Source organism: Cataglyphis hispanica, chromosome 5 (assembly GCF_021464435.1).
Source record: "Cataglyphis hispanica isolate Lineage 1 chromosome 5, ULB_Chis1_1.0, whole genome shotgun sequence".
Lineage (NCBI taxonomy): Eukaryota > Metazoa > Arthropoda > Insecta > Hymenoptera > Formicidae > Cataglyphis > Cataglyphis hispanica.
Genome location: NC_065958.1, coordinates 8,384,516 through 8,404,389, shown reverse-complemented (window position 1 = coordinate 8,404,389; position 19,874 = coordinate 8,384,516). Strand labels below are relative to the sequence as shown.

At 42.3% G+C, this 19,874-nt stretch overlaps 1 protein-coding gene across 1 annotated transcript in view; it reads left to right on the top strand.

The window, feature by feature from the left end:
* LOC126849936 (cadherin-related tumor suppressor) overlaps positions 1-19,874 on the top strand; it is an 82,931-nt gene that overhangs the window by 55,006 nt on the left and 8,051 nt on the right. Inside the window, exons 3-15 of the mRNA XM_050592364.1 lie at positions 5,298-5,534; positions 7,765-8,154; positions 8,240-8,653; positions 8,749-9,081; positions 9,192-9,369; positions 13,704-13,884; positions 14,704-14,957; positions 15,085-15,515; positions 15,696-16,040; positions 16,193-16,522; positions 16,895-18,013; positions 18,299-19,414; positions 19,500-19,776. Coding sequence (XP_050448321.1) covers positions 5,298-5,534; positions 7,765-8,154; positions 8,240-8,653; positions 8,749-9,081; positions 9,192-9,369; positions 13,704-13,884; positions 14,704-14,957; positions 15,085-15,515; positions 15,696-16,040; positions 16,193-16,522; positions 16,895-18,013; positions 18,299-19,414; positions 19,500-19,776 — 5,605 coding nt within the window. The remainder of the gene's footprint in view (positions 1-5,297; positions 5,535-7,764; positions 8,155-8,239; positions 8,654-8,748; positions 9,082-9,191; positions 9,370-13,703; positions 13,885-14,703; positions 14,958-15,084; positions 15,516-15,695; positions 16,041-16,192; positions 16,523-16,894; positions 18,014-18,298; positions 19,415-19,499; positions 19,777-19,874) is intronic.

The window sequence follows — 19,874 nt, the reverse complement described above, 5'->3', positions numbered from 1 at the left end:
TTTTGATCTAAATCTGCTCTTAAAAGTAGAAAGATCTCGCCGAGTGTCGCTACAACAGACTAGGCTATCCTCATGAAGAGGAATTCTTACAGATACCGGTAGCAGTATTGATAATTTTGTCGCATTTACACAGCCATATATTTTTTATCTCGATTACTATCTCACGTACTGGCTGCTTTTAAAATTCCAATCCTTGTCTCGCGACTGATCGTCGCCGAGTCTCGCGAAATTGATAAGAAAAGCAACGCAACTAGGAATATAACACGGCCACTCTCTCCGAACGCATCGCGAAATATCGCAAATGGCATTCCGGGGGATGGGGAAAGCTAAGATCCAGAGAGATCGGCCGATTGTTCCCGGGGTATCGGAATGCTCGACGAGCGAGGGGTCAAATCGATAATGCATTAGACACGTCCTCGTGCCGAAAGGTCGCCGACAACTTCCTACTATAACTGTAACCTATTGCTTCATATCGACGATATATTCCTCCTCTCGTTTATAAATAATATAACCGGTATATACTCTCGTAAAATGGAATTTGACCGTTGTTGGGACGAACAAACTCGGCATCGGCTAATCTCTCCTCGCTCAAAAGGATCAATTGCGCGATTAACGAATGAAGGATCTCATGAGTAACGAATGAAGCATGAGTGAAGATATTCTCTCTTGAGAAAGAGAAAGAGAGAGGGAGAGAGAGAGAGAGAGAGAGAGAGAGATGTTAAATAAGCGCAGCGACGAATTAATTTATGGGTGTACTTACATGGGATATCGTTATTGCCGAGAGACGGCGAGACCAATTATACCGGTCAATTTAAAGGCAATCAATCTCTAACGGAATCGAGCCAGGCAACACGACACGGCACATAGTATGAAATTTGTCTAATCTAGGAAGAGAAGAAGAATCTTAACTGATTTTATTTTCCAATCGAAATAGTGCCTTCCTTTTTTGTTCTTTAAAAAAAAAAATTTAGATTAAATAGAAGAAATCTAGTTTAATTTGATTGGAAAAGATTTACATTTACGTAAAAAGATATTGAGAATAAGAAAAACAAAATTGAATTGATTTTTCGCAATATGAGAAAAGTATGGCGATGCTGTTTCAAATTAATTAAGCACAGAAATTCGAAATTAATAAAAAATTAATTGAGCCGCTATGTTGATTTGCGGGCGTGAGTCGCGAATGAACCTGATATTTTTCAATTAATGGCAGTAATCGGAGAGGAAGAGGAGGAAAGTCGGGGAGGGTGTACGGTTATAATGCCATATGCATAAGTCAGCCGTTGTCTATCGCAACGAGCGATCTCGGGCAGAACAATGTTGCGCTATTGCGTACCCGCGCAAGCATCACTCGGAAGATAAATCTACGATCGCCCGGCGACCAGCCAGGGAGGATTGCTCACACACTCGTTCTGCATGTGTATATGCAACAATAGTGCACGCCCGTCCCTCGTCCTAATGAAAAAGATCGAGTTCGTTTCTACGCGCGATTACGAAACGCCGCGAAAGAATTGATTCGCGCGCGGATCGGTCATTGCATCAGAATGAGAAAATGAGGGAGAGAGATAGAGAGAGAATGATAAATCGCACGACTATCCGAGATTTCAATCAGAATTCCTGATCGGTGAGACGAGGCAAATTTAGCCTTTAAATTCTGACGCCTCGCGCTATTGCCATGCGTCTCGCGATAATTTCCGCTATTTTTTTATAGATATCTTTTAATAAGTATAATATTCAAAATATCAATTTTCAAAAACAAAATTTTATAGAAAAAATATCTTTTAATATTATCTTTTTATTTGAAATTATCTTTGCACGAGGAATTATATATTTCTTTTTTTTTTATTAAATTACATTTTTTCCGACCACTCACGCTACGCTACTTATCGCTGCTAAATTATCGATTTAATAAAGTATCCGCATTAGAGAATCACTTGAGTGAAATCGGGCAAAATCAAAAACTATTCACACCGCTGTTCATTAACCCTAATCCTTGAGCGCGCACTATCGAGGCATGCTCGGTAAGAGTATCGCGCGCATTCCGCCTTATAATTCATTACGCGGCTCAACCGAGAGGCGATAAAAAACGCGAATTCGGTCGGGGCAGCCCGGCCGTTTAACGAACCTCGAAGAAGAGGCCCTGACCACCGGGGCCGGGGCCGGGGACCCTCGGAGACAATCGCAAAAATTATTTTTATGATGCGTAATGGCCGGAATTCTTTCAAGGACCTCTTTGCTTGCCGCGCGCGCTCGCGCGCCCCGCTATTCTATATCCTTAAAGGCAAAAGAGAGAGGAATGCTGGACCCGATCATAGCTCGGTCGGTGGTTTCGGGTTTTCTCCGTTGAAAGCGAGCCGTTTCTCTATTGGCCGACAGTCGCGGAATCTGCCCCTTCTGGCCTCTTATATATCTGATATCCCCTTGTGCCGCGTTCCCCTCCTCTCTTCACCCATCATCCGTGTGTTCTTCTCCAGCTAACCTTAACCATTTCTTTCTCGACCGACCTTCTCGAACCCTTTGGAGAATCTCCTCTTCGATTCTGCCTCCCTCTCCACTTCCTCTCCTCCCGCTTCCATCTTCTCGTTCATCTCATTCGGAGTCATCGCGGAAGAAAAGAATGAGGTGGAGTAGTAACAGCGCTACCAGAATAACTCTAACACCAAGTTAGAGTACTCTCCGTATTCTCAAGAATAAATTTATTTAACGAATATTCCTTGATTTAAATATCCTTAAAATCACGCTCAAGTTTTTTGCACATAAACATAGTGCTTGTTACATTTACTATATAACAGAAAGCCGAAATTTGAGCGATATTAGAACTGTCTAAACTTTTTTCCGGGTTTAAATATTAATTACTAATATATTAAGATTATTTTTTAAAAAATATTTATAACTCTCAATAATTTTTATCTGAAAGAATCGAGATAGATCGCATTTTTTTGATATTTTATATATATTATTAAATAGAATAATCAATGTATCTTTTTATTAAAAATGTAAATAACTTATATATATAATTTATATATATAATATATATATATATAAATAATTTTTATATAAAAGAGAAAAAGAGAAAATATGTATATACATTGTTGCCGCTCGCGAACGACACGTCTCTTGCAGAATCTGGGGGCCCCATCTACTCCTTTTCTCCTCTCCCCTCATCCTTTGCTGATTGTGAGACTTAAAGCATCGCTTTTTTTTCTCTTCCCTCAACTCCTACCCAGTTCCGATTCTTTTTCTTCGTCTTCTCTTTCCTACTCGCCGACTCCTCGTCATCCACTGTCGTGTCTCGAGACACCGTCGCTTTTTGCAAACGGTCTCCGAGGCCTCTTTAATCAAACCGTGTCCACCTTATTCTACTGTGGTATGTAGCGCACCTCGTTCCCCGGAAAACTTTGAGCTTGTTCGAGTTGTCTGTAGGAACATGCGTCAATTTAGAGTCATCTTTTGATTATATCGAAATTAGTTTTGCTGTAATATCGGATAAACAGTTGTGAGTGACAACAAAACTTGATTGCTTTTACGTCGCGGTGATAACGAGTTTTTCGTGTAATAATACAGAATCGCATTACACATGTGACATATATAAATCTATTGGTATTTTCTCTAATTTTAAAATTTAAAGATGAATTTATTAATTATAATATATATATAAAATGGGGAACAAGATAGAAAAGATGATGTTATCGAAGCAAAAGAAATAATTAACACATAAATAGACAGCCTCCGTTAACGACGTCGTTGAATCGCAGACATTTCGCAAGCTTCCTTTTAGCATGACAAAAAGAGATAATATGCGAAAACGTTATCGCGATGTCTAGTTTCCGTCCGATTTACAGGAGAAATAAATTAAATTAAATTAGACTCAGCGCGCGTTAGAGCAACAGCGTGCACGGTTTCGACGCGCAGAAATATAGGATAATTTACATATCTATATATAATTTATACATGTACGCGAGATTAGCGTTATTGCCGAGGTATCATTTATTGTTTAAATTATTGCACGTTCGTGTTTTCGGCGAACGACAGAGAGAGAGCCGGCTGCTACTCGTTTTAGATTGACAAATGTGCGAAAAATGTAAATTTTTTTCCCCTCCCCTCTCCGCCTCTCTTTGCGGAAATGTAAAATGTAAATCTACTCGTTCATTTCTGGATATTCGCCGCGCGATTCTATCGGACGATAAAAAGACGAAATTATCGGTATCGCGTAAAATTTAACGATGTCGAATAAATGAAATGTCGGCGACGTTAACCGCGCCTTCGATCGATTATATCGAATTATTTGCAAAATTATTTCAATTTTCTGTCGGATTTTACGTCCGATAATCTGTCTATGAGCTTGACGATGTTTCTTCATTAGACCGATTTTGTTGTATTCTCATAATCAGAGTCCGTCTTCTCGAATATAATGCAAACTTTTATCTACATAAAGAGCAATTCTACGAAAAATCTTCATATTACGTTGCACATATTTTTGTGCAACAGCAAATGCGTCTGTAAATTAATTAAACGACGGTAGGATCATGGCAAAAAAATATGTGATGTCATTTTTTATGTGATGAAAATTATATTTATATACCGATGCTACTTATTCTCTGGTTCCCTCGACCGGAGGGACCCGTCCTCTTCCGTCGCTCGTCTTTTCGACCGCCGACGATCGATCACAATGAGCGCATTGTTACATGGATAAATAGCCCGCGGAGTCCTGAGAATGTTTTCTTCTCGGGTCGGGACTACCGCGAGGGAGCGAGGTACAATAATTGGAAGGCGAATGAGAGGCGAGCGCGGAGAGCGGTGCGAATATTTCCGGTGGCGGCGGTGTTTATCCAAGAATGACGTCGAGTGCGCGCAAGATTCGAGTCGATTTTATTCCCCCGAGTGTTTATTTTATGATCGTACCCGGTTTCCGGGTCTATTAAGAGGCGCGTGTATGAGTAAATCTTTTCTACTTCGCGTTCACGAGTAAGGACGAAAGGTACGCACGAAATGAAAGCAACTCACTGTGTCCTTTCAAACGGCTCTCTTTAAAAGGAACAAGTTCTCGCGGGGGGGAAATTCCTGGAAAGGAAGTAGGCATTTAACCCTTGAGATTGCGTTTAAACATTAGAGATAAAAGATTTTCACGGCGTTCCAGATAAAGATACAACGTTCTAAAAAAAAAAAAGAAAAAGTTATTTCGAGCATAGAAAAAAATTTCATCGTCTATACGACGATGATAGAAAAGAAATATAATTCCAAGGCGGTTCCATACATCGTTTCATCGTTAATAAAAAAATCTGCAAAATTATTCTTCGCAGGTCACCGACACCAATGACAACGCGCCGACCTTCCAAAGCACGGCTTATTCATTCGACATCCCGGAGAACGTGCCGAGGGGCAGCCGCGTGGGCCAGGTGATCGCGACGGACGCCGACGCCGAGGGACCCAACAGCCAACTGAGCTACGTGCTTATCTCCGATTGGGCGAACGACGTGTTCTCGCTGCATCCGAGCACCGGCGTCTTCACGCTCACCGCGAGTCTCGACTATGAGCAGGTTGGTATACTGAAGGAGAAAAGTCGCATATACGTGTATGTTAATAATGTTGTATGTCAATTTTTTTTTTACGAATAAAATTATAGACGACGATTGTCTGTAAATCTCAGACGATTCCCTCCACCATTTTCATATTAGACTTGTTATTTATATATACATATATATATCCATAGAAGGATTTAAATTTTGCATGTGAATCTCGTTTTCTTCAAGATTATAAATATTGTAGGTAATGAATATTCGCGCATGGAACTTTTCGATGTGTCAGTTTAACAGTTTGAATTTTGATCGAAAGATGACAGTGATGTTAATGAAGTTATATCGTTCAACGGTGATTATTTGTAAATCAGACAACGATCGTTCCCATTACATCGCCTTTGAATCGAAATCTTTATTTATTAATAGAGAAATGTGAATTTTTCATGAGAACGGGTTTCTCCTCATGATTATAAATGGTTTATAAACTTGTTCGAGAAATATCTCTCGATATTTTATGACATGCGAAATTTCGTCGATCATAGGCACGATCGATTGAAAAATATTTCCCTTTGATTTGACATACCGTGACTCTCTATTTATTATTTCACGTAGAGAGAGAGAGAGAGAGAGAGAGAGAGAGAGAGAGAGAGAGAGAGAGAGAGAGAGAGAGAGAGAGAGACGCTATTAAATGATCCAGCAGTCCAGAGAACATGTTCATGAACTGGAACGAGACGATACCGCGGATGATTCTGAAGTTATATGTTTACATATCAATACTATAGATATGTCCATCACATAACGGTCGATGGATGCGAAAGGGTTAACAACGGCCTGTCGAGATGAAGTTTCGTTTGGATCATGGTCGGAACTAAAAGACGCTAAAAAAAAAAGAACGCCCCGGGGCAGCGATTATAACCACGAACACCATCTCTGCATTCAAGCGCACCATTATATTATCCGAAGCGGTGGGCAAAATGCTAGAATTTAGGGTTTAGCGCTATAACAGTCGAACAGATCGCGGAACACACAGTCTTTAATGGCGATCTCACTGCAGAGATTTCGGAGACAAGCCATAGTTAGCGAACTTTCGCGCGCATACATTTTGCGGTTCGCGTTCAATAGCGTAACCGAGATGATCCTCTAGATAAGAAAGAAGGGAGGGCTAGTTGCACGGTTTTATATAAAAAAAAAAGAAACATAAGAAAGAAGATAATCATTTTTCATAATTTCTTTCTTAATATATTTTTTTCTTCGAAGAATAATATTTTTTTTGCAAAAATAATTATCATTTAAAGCTCTGATGTTTAGCCAACTCTATTCTCTCTCTCTTTCAAGTATATTATTATGTTTTAATATTTTTTTAATATTGTAATAATATTATTGACACTTACTTTTACGCAATCCATTGGCTACGCCATTGTTTTACATTTTATGATATGTGTAAGAGTATGAAGACTAAGTGTGTATTGATGCAGCTTCTATCGAGAAAGAGACGAAGGAAGAAGCGAGGGAAAACGTGAGTGAGAGGAGCGAGATAAGGGTGGCTTATAGAACCCTTCATCAACGTAATGCCCTTCCAGATACACGCCAACGTCATTAAGGGGCTATAGAGTGTCTATCGTGAAACACATGTGTGTATCGGAAACAAAGAAAATAACGATCGCGCCGAAACTGACATTTTATTCTTGTCTTGCAAAACAGTTAATTACGGCTCTCTTAAAAGCATGTCTTACCACTTGATTGCGATAGTTGAACGAAAGTTAATTTCCTCGCAATTTTTTTCGAAACTAGTTCCACTCTTTCAAGAAGAGAACTCGGCTTTTTTCTTTCGACAGAATCTTAGAAAATGTCATGTTCGCGGCAAATAATGATCTTTTATCATAATTTTTTAGCAAAAAAAGAATAAATGTAAATAAATATTATTAAGTTAAGAATAAATTTAATAATATTTATTAAATTTATTCCAAAATGTAAAAATTTATAATTATTCTATTATAAGAATTTGTTTCATAACAAAAAAAAAATAAATAAATAAAAAGGAAGACTCCTCTCTCTCTCTTCGTTTTTTCTAGAGTGTCCAGAGACAGTTCTCTATCTGTCACATAAAAGATCCTAATGGATCATAAAAAACGATTTCTTTACTATGTTTAATAGTTTCGTGGGGAGAAAACATTGTAAGACGAGAAACATACATCCTGCGTAGATAATACCTTCGTTATATTAAATGATTCTTATATCTTGTCGTCTATAGGTGCAGCACTACATCCTCGTCGTTCAAGCGACAGACGGCGGTGTGCCGGTGCTGTCATCTACCGTGACGGTGTACTGCAACGTCGTCGATTTAAACGACAACGCGCCGATCTTCGAGACCGGGCCGCACGCAGCTGATATCGTGGAAAACGCGACCATCGGCACGCCTGTACTCACCGTGGCTGCCCAGGACCTGGACTCCGGTGACAATGGTAGGATCTTGTATGCCATCGCTGCTGGCGACGAAGACGGGAACTTTGGGGTGGCACCCAACGGTACTCTCTTCACACGCCAACTCCTCGACCGCGAACGTAAGCCGCTTTACAACCTGGTGGTGAGCGCCACTGACAGTCCATTACCGCCAGCTCAGTCGTTGTCTTCCACGGTGCAGGTTTGTGAATGCTAAAAATTATTTTTTTTATACATAGGTGTGAATAAAGAGAAGATTCCATTATCCCCTCGTTTGTACGACGTAGGTGACAGTGGTGTTGCTGGATGTGAACGACATGTCGCCAGAGTTCATATCGCCCACGAAGATATCGATAATTGAAAACGCGCCGAGCAACACGGTGGTGATGGCGATAAAGGCCGTTGACCGGGACGAGGGTCGAAACGGTTATGTCGAGTACATGCTTGAAGACAACAACTTGCCGTTCACTCTGGGCCTAGTGGACGGACTGCTGCGCGTGTCTGGACCGCTAGACCGCGAGCAAAAGTCCAACTACACCCTGGGGGTCACCGCCAGAGATCGCGGTGAACCATCGAGATCGTCGTCGAGCACCGTCACTGTCATGGTACTTGACGAAAATGACAACTCGCCGGTGTTCGATCCCAGACAATACTCCGCCACTGTCGCCGAAAACGCCAGCATCGGTGCCAGTGTCCTTCAGGTCAGTAAAATCGTTGCAATCTGAAAGAAAATTGAAGAATAAGAAAAAAAGATGCAATTTCTTAAAAATGCCTGAAATTTTTCAACGAAACTCAGGTGTCGGCGATGGATCGCGACGAGGGCGCGAACGGCAGGGTGCGATATAGCATCGCTATGGGGGATGACAATCGGGACTTCACGATCTCGGAGGACGGTGGTGTGATTCGGGTGGCGAAGAACCTGAACTTTGAGCGCAAACCCTACTACCACCTGACGATCCGCAGCGAGGATTGCGCGGCGGAAGTGGGCGAGACGCCGCGTAGCGATACCACCCAGGTCGCTATCACAGTCCTCGATATCAACGACAACGCGCCGGTCTTCCTCGACTCGCCCTACCTGGCGCATGTTATGGAGAATATGGTGCCGCCGGGTGGTGGTTTCGTCATACAGGTACATACAGTTTTTGAATTATATGTATGACTCTCTGCATTTTATCTTCGCCAATTATGAATTTTATTTTAACGAGGGCTAAAGTCTTTTCGCGTCTATTCAAACCGAAGGTTAAAGCATACGACGCGGATACGCCACCGTACAACGATCAAGTCAGATACTTCCTTAAGGAGGGCGACACGGATCTGTTTCGCATAAATGCTAGTACCGGTGACATATCGCTTCTTCGACCATTGGACAGAGAACTGGTGTCTGAATACACGCTCACTTTAGTAGCCATGGATACCGGTGAGTTATTCCACTTATCTATTAATACTCAATCGCGTATAAAAGAGAAAAAATTGCATCGTAATGACGCAGAACTTTAACGCACTCAGTTTGTTACAAGAGCACTGTAAAAACTGTAAAAAACTGTTGCTAGAAACATATCATATGTTAGGGCAAGGTGATTCATTTATTATTTTCTTATTGTATCTTCTTACAATATTGACAAATTGAAGATTGGTAACTTAACTATGTTCCTATAATCACTATCTATTTTCAATTTAAATTACTATACGCTCTGCGCTATTTTTATTTAAACGTTTATTTTTAGATCTTTTCTGCAAATATCTTTACATTAATATATCAATTTTTTTGTTATAATAACTTTAAATTTGTTATAATAATTTCAATATTATTCTATTCTTTTCTACATTTCTGTATATTTTTATTATTTTCATTTTATACACAATATATTAATTATATTTATCACTATTATATATTAATAGGAATTATTCTAAAGGAAAAGGAAACCACACACTCTATTAATTGTTTAACTTTGCGATGCAATTACTATTATTCGCGATTGGCTTTAACATCCGCGTAATTATTCCCGTGATCGATTCGCGCTAATTCTTTATGCAAACCGTGCAATCGTGCCATCCATCAATCGATGATCCACCGAAATGTCATCTGTCTGCCAGTAGCTGCAACGCAGCAGCATAGACGAGAGACGATAGACGATGTACGGCGGTGGGTTTAAGTAATGAGCGGTAATATACAAATTGGATATAAATTTGTGGGTTGTTCGATGAGATTCTTTAAGCGGTGGGCAGTTCCTCCCCCTTAAAGGCTCCTTTTTTCCTTTCCTTCCTCTTAGAAGCCGGTAGTCCTTCCCCGCTTCCCTTCCTCCGGTCTTCACCCCTTCTCTTTATCTCTCTCACCCTCTGCCTCCGCCCGTTCCGCCCTCGGTCGCGATGGCTCGGATGGCCCAATCGGTCCCCGACAAGGTAGACAGGCCAGGCAGAGTTATGACGCGCGATTATGATAATCGGTCTCGAATACCTTCCTCGGCGCGCTGCACATCGTCCCCTCCCCTTCTTCTGGCACTCCCGTTCGACCGCGGGCCTTATTCCCCACCCCGGTATCTATCTTACCCTCTGTTTCGTTTTTTCCATCTCTTCACGTCCCTCGCTTCCCTCTCATCCACCGTTCACCCTCTTCCCCTCTCTTCCAGTCGCGCGTTCCGAGTCTCGTCACCCCTTCTCTGCGATGCTTGCGTCTTTCGGATACTGTCTGAGCACTCGTTCATTATATTCTACTTTATTCATATACCGCGCATTCTCGGGGTACATATTTTTTATATCGTATTGGCATACGAAGCCCTTGCGATCCTTTGTGCATCCGCGTACTAGATGTAAACAGAAAATTTTCTCTTCTATGATCGTTACATATGACTTCTTACTATAGTACAAGGATCACTTGCACCTTGAAAACAATTTTTTTAAATTCTTTTGAGAAAAAAAAAATACCTTTTCCTCGGAAATCTATGTACGCATTTTAACGTCTTTCTTATATTTGTCCTACAAGGTTGATAATTTTCTTCAAATCCCTGATCCAAGTCAAGTCGGAAATACCGTTCCGTGAGAATCGACGAGTAACGAGCCAGTCGCTTCATTACCGGAATTAGACGGAAAGCAAATTATGCAAAGTGGGTCATTCTTTTTTCAAACTGTGGACCTCTGGGAATTCGCTTGTTCGCTTACATTATTACACGCTTTGCGATTGTTACAGTGCGCTGCATGATTTCTCATTCTTCCTCTACTACGCATTTTCTTTACTTTCCCGCTTCCATCGGCTGTAATTGCTACGCATCGTTTTTACATCTCTAATCTCTCGAAATTTTACCGTTACTCTGCAATAGTGAATCATTAATTTTGCAGAGCCGAGACCGAAGTATATTTAGAATTTGAGAACTAACAACTCATTCATTATGATATGAAAACGATAGAAATTTAGATGATATCTAGAAATGATTTTTTAGAATCTTACAATTTATTACACAACTATCGTAATTTTAAATATGCGGCGTCAAAATTTTTGATCTTTAGAAAAATCAAAATTATTATTCAATTCGTGACAAATGATTTACTGCCTTTTTAAAGTATCACGTTTTCTGAAGGAAGCACGATACTCGATTAATCGACGCTCTTGAGAAATTTTATCGAGCAACGTCTTTGTGATTCATGTTTATTATTGACTCTTATCTCTAATCATCAGATGTATCCTTAAGGAAGTGAGAGCAGAGGATTCCGCAACTAATTTTAACGCGATCCATAAAATATATGTATAACCAGTCTCTGTATTCTTGCGAGATATTTACCCTAGAATAACGTGATAAATACGGCTTCAGAGTCGCGTAGTCTCCGTCCCTTTCACCCTTCCTTTCTCCTGCTCCTCGACTCACCGCGTGATTGAACGGTGTACGTCAGTGCGGGCGCGTGGCCCTGGGCTACGCCAACGCTCGCCATATATACATATATATAGATACCTGATGCGCAATCAGAGAAATCGAGTCTCCCCTTTCCCTCCCTCGCTCACCCCTCGGGAGAGTAATGGCGCGTTTTAGGCGGCGCAATTAAGACTTTTCCGCCTGCACTGTAACATCGTTATTCCCGGTACCTCAATCCGTAAATCATAAGCGGTAGCACAATGGGCATCGTATGGAGAATGCATGTATATGTCGCGTCTGAATTAACTGGCCGTTATCTCGCCGCTCGCTTGCGGCTCACTTCCGCGACTTATTGTTAGAAAAGAGAGAGAGAGAAAGGTCGCTTTTCCTACCCCATCCGCGACCTCAATTATCTCGTTGTACCGCCCTTTAATCTTGCTCGAGCGGATCTTCCAAGAGAGTCAACAATCGAGAATCATTTTCGTCGGATACGGAAATTATTTAAGATGTCTCTGAACGAGAAAATTTTAGAGGCGAGAGATTTTTGAAGAAAGCAGAAACGCGATGAAAACGTCGAAAATACAAAAGGCATGATCTCGATTTAAACTCGTCGATGCAATTCTCGATTCTCATCTCATTCCAATATGAATAAAATACTAAATTTTTGATAAATATTATATATGAAGTGTTATAGCTCAAATAGCTGTAACCGAATTATTATTAATATTAAATAGCTTAAAGAAATATTACTTAACACGAGTTAGCGAGATATCGCGAAAGGCGTATAATGTTATCAGCGCTGTATGAAACGCTGATAAAGCGAGCCACGCGCCGAGGCTAAGCGATTGCGAAAAGGATCGAACCGGAAATGCAAAGAATTTTAATCGAACGATCTCAGCTTGCATTTCGGCCTAACGATTCGAAACGAGCGACACAACCATATATGATCATGTCGCTAAGGGATCCCCTCCAAAAAATCAACCAAACAGGAGGCCAATAAAAGATACCACCACGAATACGCGGCGGACAGTCATCACTATCAATTTATATCGGGCAGTCATTATTAACGATTGATATCGGACAGTTACCGCGATCAATCTAACTCAAGGAATCGCTAGCCGCGACACGAATTGTTATTCGAACGAAGTCACAGCTGATCTCGCGACTGTGACCGTGATATCAGCTGTGATACGCACAGCTGTGAAGGGGAACGACAGGCAAAAGGAAGCGCCTCAATATTGAGGAATAAAAATAGTTTATTCAAAACAAAAAACATATCGTTCCCCAATTAGACGACTCCCAACCCGGTCCTCGGCTCCCAAGCTTTAGTGATGAATCCCGAAAAATCCAGTGCCTCCCCGCGAGGCACAACAGATGTAATTATTTAAAACTGAGATAAAAGTTTAAAAAATATAAGCTGTAGTAAAATAAAAAAATAAACCTTTACTTCAGTCGATTTTCTTTTATCGTTCACCGATCTTCGTACTTTCATCTTTATTTCGGACTAATTTCGCAATAATACTGCAAAAGCGATTTTTGTCGATATATCGTTCGTCGAAGATATATTTCACGACGAATGCGAGCAAGTTCTAAATCACTTCGAGTCAGATTGCTGTCACACACAGAGCCCTGTAATAATATTCTGTTAAAATTATAGCCCTAGTTTATATATACCTTCCGTTTGGATCGATTTAAACCGTCATAAAAGAGGCCCGCGAAAGACGCCGTAAATTTAGCGAAATAATCGCGCCACTGACCCAACTATTGGGATCGACGTGGCGTTACGGTACGCGAAATAACGATAAAAGCGCAAAAAACCATGCTAGAGCGACAACACGCGATGACGGTTGTCTTTATGATCTTCCGACGACAACACGACTGAAAAATCACGTTTTGCGTCTCTCCGCAGGTTCGCCGCCCCTTACCGGTTCGGGCATTGTCAAGATCGTCGTCCTCGACGTGAACGATCATAATCCCGAGTTCGCTCGGCAGGACTACAAGGCAAGCGTGATGGAAAACATGCCCGCAGGAACATGGGTCACCAAGCCGCGTGCCACGGACAAGGATGAAGGACTCAATGCAAAAATAAGGTAGATCCTCCATCGATACAATTAATATAATTCTATAAAAAAAAAAAATAACATGTTGCGGAAAGCCCGCGAGAGTGTGTGTTGGCAGCATGCATGTGTTGCGCGTGATTCTGTGTGTGTATGTGTGTGAGCCAAAAAACACGGTCGGGTTAAGCCGTTTGAAAATCGGCGCAAGCTACCTTGCGCTTAATATTGGCGCAGGCCAATCTGCAGCGGCCGTACCGACTGCTTCATGCCGCGACACCCAAGCGACGGGCAGAGATTTCGAACGGGTAATCGCCGACACTGCTTATTATCACAACAATAACGGCTTCGAGTGTCTAGAAGATCGCCAATAGCTATTGATCGGGCCTCAAAATTCAATAGTCATGGATCGAAGCTTCTGGAAAGTCGGAGGACATAAAGCAGATTCGGGCTCGCTCCGGCGCATTTCGCTGCTAGTCCCTCGGATAATCGCCCGTTACACTTGAAACCGTCAGATCGCCTTTTGTTCGCATCGCACAGTTCGGTGGTAATTTATATTCTTCCATCGAATAATAGCCTGTATTTGTATAAACCTTATCATATGCGTTTTTTTTTACACGAGCCTCGTTTTTTTTTTTTTTACCTTTAATCGCGCTTTATCCTCCAATCCATTCTCGCTCCTCGCCACGCGCAATTACGTGCTTCTTATCGCACAAACAGGTTTAATCATAACGAGAATGTTTTATTTAATTTAATTTTTCTTTTTTTAACTTTAATTTTAATATACTTATATATATATATATATATATATCTTCTTTATATATATATAATTATTTACCAATATTTTTCTAACAGATATCGTCTACTTGGGGACAAAGCGGAGCGGTTTTCCGTGGATTCCGATACGGGTGAAGTATTCACCACGGTGCCACTGGACCGCGAGCAGACTGCCGTGTATCATCTGACCTTAGTAGCCCGAGATTCGAGTCCAACGGAGCCACGTGCCTCCACCGTCAATCTGACTATCTCGGTGATGGATGTGAATGACAATGCGCCCCGCTTCTCCAGTCCCCGATACACGGCCTACGTTCCAAGCGCGACCAAACCCGGTAAATGAGATTTCTCGACGGTGGCAATAAACGTGTCGATTATCGATCAAATAGATCGTTAAATTGTTGCGATTTTATTTTAATTAAGAGAATGCTAATGCCAAATTTTGTTCTTCTACGTTTAAAGGCGATTTCGTGTTCGGCGCGAAAGCGATCGATAACGATGATGGCGACAATTCGCGGATCGTTTATCGACTACAGGGCAAGGATGCCGATCGGTTTACCATCGATCTCGACAACGGCGTGGTACGCGCCGCTCAGGAACTCGCCGGCGACCAGGTCACTTATCAACTACAGATTCAGGCGTCGGACTGCGGCGCCGAGCCCCAGCACGTCACCGCTGATCTGATGATACACCTGTGGGAGCGGCAGCTATTTCCCAGCTTTCGCTCGAGCATTAGCACGAGATTCACGCTACCCGAAGACGTGCCCGAGGGCAGGGTGATCACTAAGCTGAGCGCGACCACGCCGAAGAGCGGATCGGCCAGTAATCTGATATATGGCATGGCTGGCGGTAACGTGGGAGACGCTCTGAGAATCGAGCCTCACACCGGAGAGGTAATTAAGATCGAACTGTATTTTCGATTCAACCCCTCTTGATTTTAATTTAACGTAACACTCGTTATTTCTTTCGTCGCTGAAATATTTATAATTGTGTGCGTATGTTTAAAAATTTTTTTAATTATTTTTGATAATTTAATGATTTTTGATATTATTATTACGGGGGATTTTGTTTAGGTCGTGGTCGCATCGGGCTTCGATTACGAGACGGCGCCGCATTACGAAGCCTGGATTGAGGTACGCGACTCGGATACGCCCGCGTTGCGAAGCGTTCTGCAGCTTCTGGTGAATGTCACGGATGCTAACGATAATGCACCGGTGATGGAGGCGGCCGTTTACAACGCTACCGTGCTGGAGGACGAGTATCCGCCGTTGTTCGTCGGCCAAGTTGCCGCGAGAGACCGCGATTCCGGCGAGAACGGTCAGGTCACCTATCACCTGGTTGATGACTTTTCCGATACTTTCATCATCGATGGCAATTCCGGACAGATTGAAACCAACGTCAAATTGGATCGCGAAGAGGTATATAAATGCATAATTACAGTTGCATTATAATTACGATATAATTTATTTACAATATTATTATAAAAAAAATCAATTAAAAATTCTGAGATAACACACCTTATATACAATAATTCATTATAATTATTTAATTAATTTTGTGTTTTTCACAGATCGAGTCCTACGAATTGATTGTGGAGGCCAGAGATCAAGGTCATCCGCGATTAACCGGCACTACTACCGTGCTGGTGACCGTTTTGGACAAAAATGACAATCCGCCGCATTTCACGCGATTGTTCAGTGTCAACGTGACGGAAAACGCAGAGATCAATACTTTCGTCATTCGCATCACTAGTAGCGATCTAGACATCGGCCAAAATGCGAACGTTAGTTACAGCTTTACCGACAATCCGGGAGAAAAGTTCTCTATCGACACTCTGAGTGGAAATGTGACTGTGATTGGACACCTCGATAGGGAGGAGCAGGACGAGTATTTGCTAAAGGTAGAATCTCATCTTTATATTGTATATTGACAAAAAATCTATAATATTTCGTATTTTAATAAAATAAAAATTTTTTAAATTATATTTTTGTAGAAAAAAGATGTTTATAAAGCATAAAATTTCGAACAATACAAACGTTAACGTTTAGACTGTTTTCTAGATTTATATATTTATATTAGTATGTCTTTTATAAATTAAATCTTTTATAATTAAATTAATTTTTTTAAATTAAATTTAGAAGATATTACGTTCCTCTCTCTCTCTTAAATTATATTAAAATTCCCTGAAAGTTGCTTTATAAAGATATTTGCACTGCTTATTTTACATTTGAATTAAAACAATTTTTATCTAGTATCGTCCACTTGATTGTAGGTTGTAGCGGCAGACGGGGCGTGGCAAACGGAGACTGCTCTGACGATTACCATTCAAGACCAGAACGACAACGCGCCCGAGTTTGACGAAAATACTTATTACTTCCACTTTCCCGAGCTTCAGCCGGCGGTGGCGCACGTCGGCCAGGTCACCGCGATCGATCGCGACAAGCAGGGACCAAATTCCGTCATATCTTACAGTCTGCTTCAACCATCCGATCTCTTCGCCGTCGACCCGGCGACTGGCGATGTCTTCAGCAAGCGCACTCTGCGCTACAAGCATAGTAATCAACCGTCCTCGCCGGAGAACTTATACTCGCTGACGGTGATTGCGACCGACAATGGCAAACCACCGATGTCTTCGAGAACGGTGGTACATGTGAACGTGGTGGATGCCAACAACAACGCGCCTCGCTTCGAACAGAAATCCTACTTGTCACCAGTACCGGAAAATTACGGGGTGAGCAAGCGTATCATCCAGCTGATTGCCCATGATGATGCCGATTTTGGCGTGAACGCGGAGGTCGATTACACGTTGACGTACGTGAATGGCACCAGCGATCTGTTTGCCATCGAGGAACAAACTGGCTGGGTTTACGTGCGCAAGAGCCTCAATGGTATCCCCATCGGCACAGTGTTCCCGTTGAAGGTATATGCCACTGATAAAGGTGTGCCGCCACAAAGGGACGAGGTTATTCTCACTCTTGTCATCTCTGGTGAGAACCGACACGCACCTACGTTTGCCGCCGTCAGTCACCAGGTGAGAGTGCCGGAGAACGAACCGGTCAACACAACCATCTTGACGGTGAGCGCCATGGATAGCGATAGCGGACCCAACGGTATGGTACGCTACAAAATCTCTGCCGGCAACGAGAGAAACGAGTTCTCCGTGCATCCCATCACTGGCGCGATTACCATACTCGAACCTCTCGATTACGATTTAGTGCAAGAATATCAGCTCAATATTACCGCGATGGATCTAGGATTCGAGCCGAAGCAGGCAGTTGCCACTTTAATCGTTAACGTTTCCGACATCAATGACAATCCTCCAACTTTCAATCAGAGCGTATATGAGGCGTTTTTATCAGAGAACTCGCCGCCCGACAGTTTTGTTTACAAGGTATGTTCATCCAAAAATTTGATTAATCTTTTTCGAACATTTTTGATAATTCTGCCATTTTCGATGGTGAATGAAAATATATTTAAACTTTGAATAATTGTTCTTTTTCTTAGATTTGGAAAATAATTATTTTTGGATGTAATTATATAATACATTAGCAAAATAAAAAAAATTCTAAAAATTAAAATGAAAAAAAGTATCCGCATATATTAATATTCCTCTTTAATTTGAGGGTATAATTGGAGGGAATCATTGTAAATTTTCTTTTTTTCCATGCACTTTCAGGTAGTCGCCCAGGACATCGACTCTCCTAAGTACGCTGTAGTGCAGTACAAGATTCTCGGCGGTAGCGGCAAGGATCACTTTAGCATTCGCGAGGAAACAGGCGAAATTATGTCAGATACCAGCTTCGATTACGAGGAGTTGAACGAATATAGTCTTGATATTGTCGCGGCTAATCCGGACTCAAATCCGCAGATGGTCGGTTTCACGACCGTGATGGTGCATATCACCGGCGTAAACGAATTCTATCCAAAGTTTATTCAACCGGTATTTCACATGGACGTGTCGGAGAGCGCGGACGTCGGCACATCAGTTGGTCTGGTCCAGGCAACCGATCAAGACTCGGGCGAAGACGGTCGCGTGTATTATCTTTTCGTGGGCTCCTCCAACGACCGCGGTTTTTCTATCGGCACGGAGACCGGCGTCATTCGGGTATCGCGTCGACTCGATCGCGAGACGCAGAATCGCGTGGTGCTAACGGTAATGGCGAAGAACGGCGGCGGTATACGCGGTAACGACACCGACGAGGCGCAGGTGATCATCTCCATTCAGGACGGTAATGATCCGCCCGAATTTCTGCAAAACTCTTACGATGCAAGCGTATCGGAAGGTGCCGTCTACGGCACGCGCGTCGTCACTGTTCGCGCCATTGATAAGGACATCAAGCCGCAAAACAATCAATTCTCGTATTCCATCATCGGCGGTAATCACGGCCAAGCGTTTAAGGTCGATCCGCAGACTGGTGATATCGAGACGGCGAAACAGCTGGATCGCGAGACTGTGCCCGTTTACGATCTGACAATCGGCGCGATTGACACCGGCTCGCCACCGCAGACTGGCATTGCGATGGTGCACATTGAATTGCTTGACATCAACGACAACGGACCGGTCTTTGACCCGCCAGAAGTGATCGGTTACGTCAGCGAGAATGAGCCGGCTGGTACTAGTGTGATGACTTTGAGCGCGACTGATCCCGATTTGCCGCCCAACGGCGCACCGTTCACGTACAAATTGATCGGCGGAAGGCAAAGCGACGTGGTCACCTTGGATAAGCATTCCGGCGTGCTGAGAACAACCAAGAGTCTCGACAGAGAAACAATGCCACAACTGGATCTCATAGTCAGTATATATAGAATGATAACGATAAATGATTTCAAATATCTTGCTTCTCTTAAACTGAATATGTCTGTTTATCTTCATATAGGTTGAAGTGGAAGACTCAGGAGTACCTCGAATGAAGAGCGAGCACACCGTTACCGTGATTGTCACCGATCAAAACGACAGCCCGTCCGCCCCGAGATCGGTCCATGTGATCGTGCGCTCGTTTAACGGCAAGACACCGTTGGGAAAGATCGCCGATGTTCATCCAAATGACCCGGACATCACCGGAGCTTACTCTTGCAAGATACTTCAGAGTTCGAATCCGCGCGTGCTCAGTATCCCCAATGCCTGTGATCTACATACTAATAAGATTACACCAGGTACACATTTATCAATTGCAAAAGAAAAATTTTAAACTCTTGAATATCTCTAAATTTGCGACCAATCTTAATGTATGTACTTTTTTATTTTTAAAAAG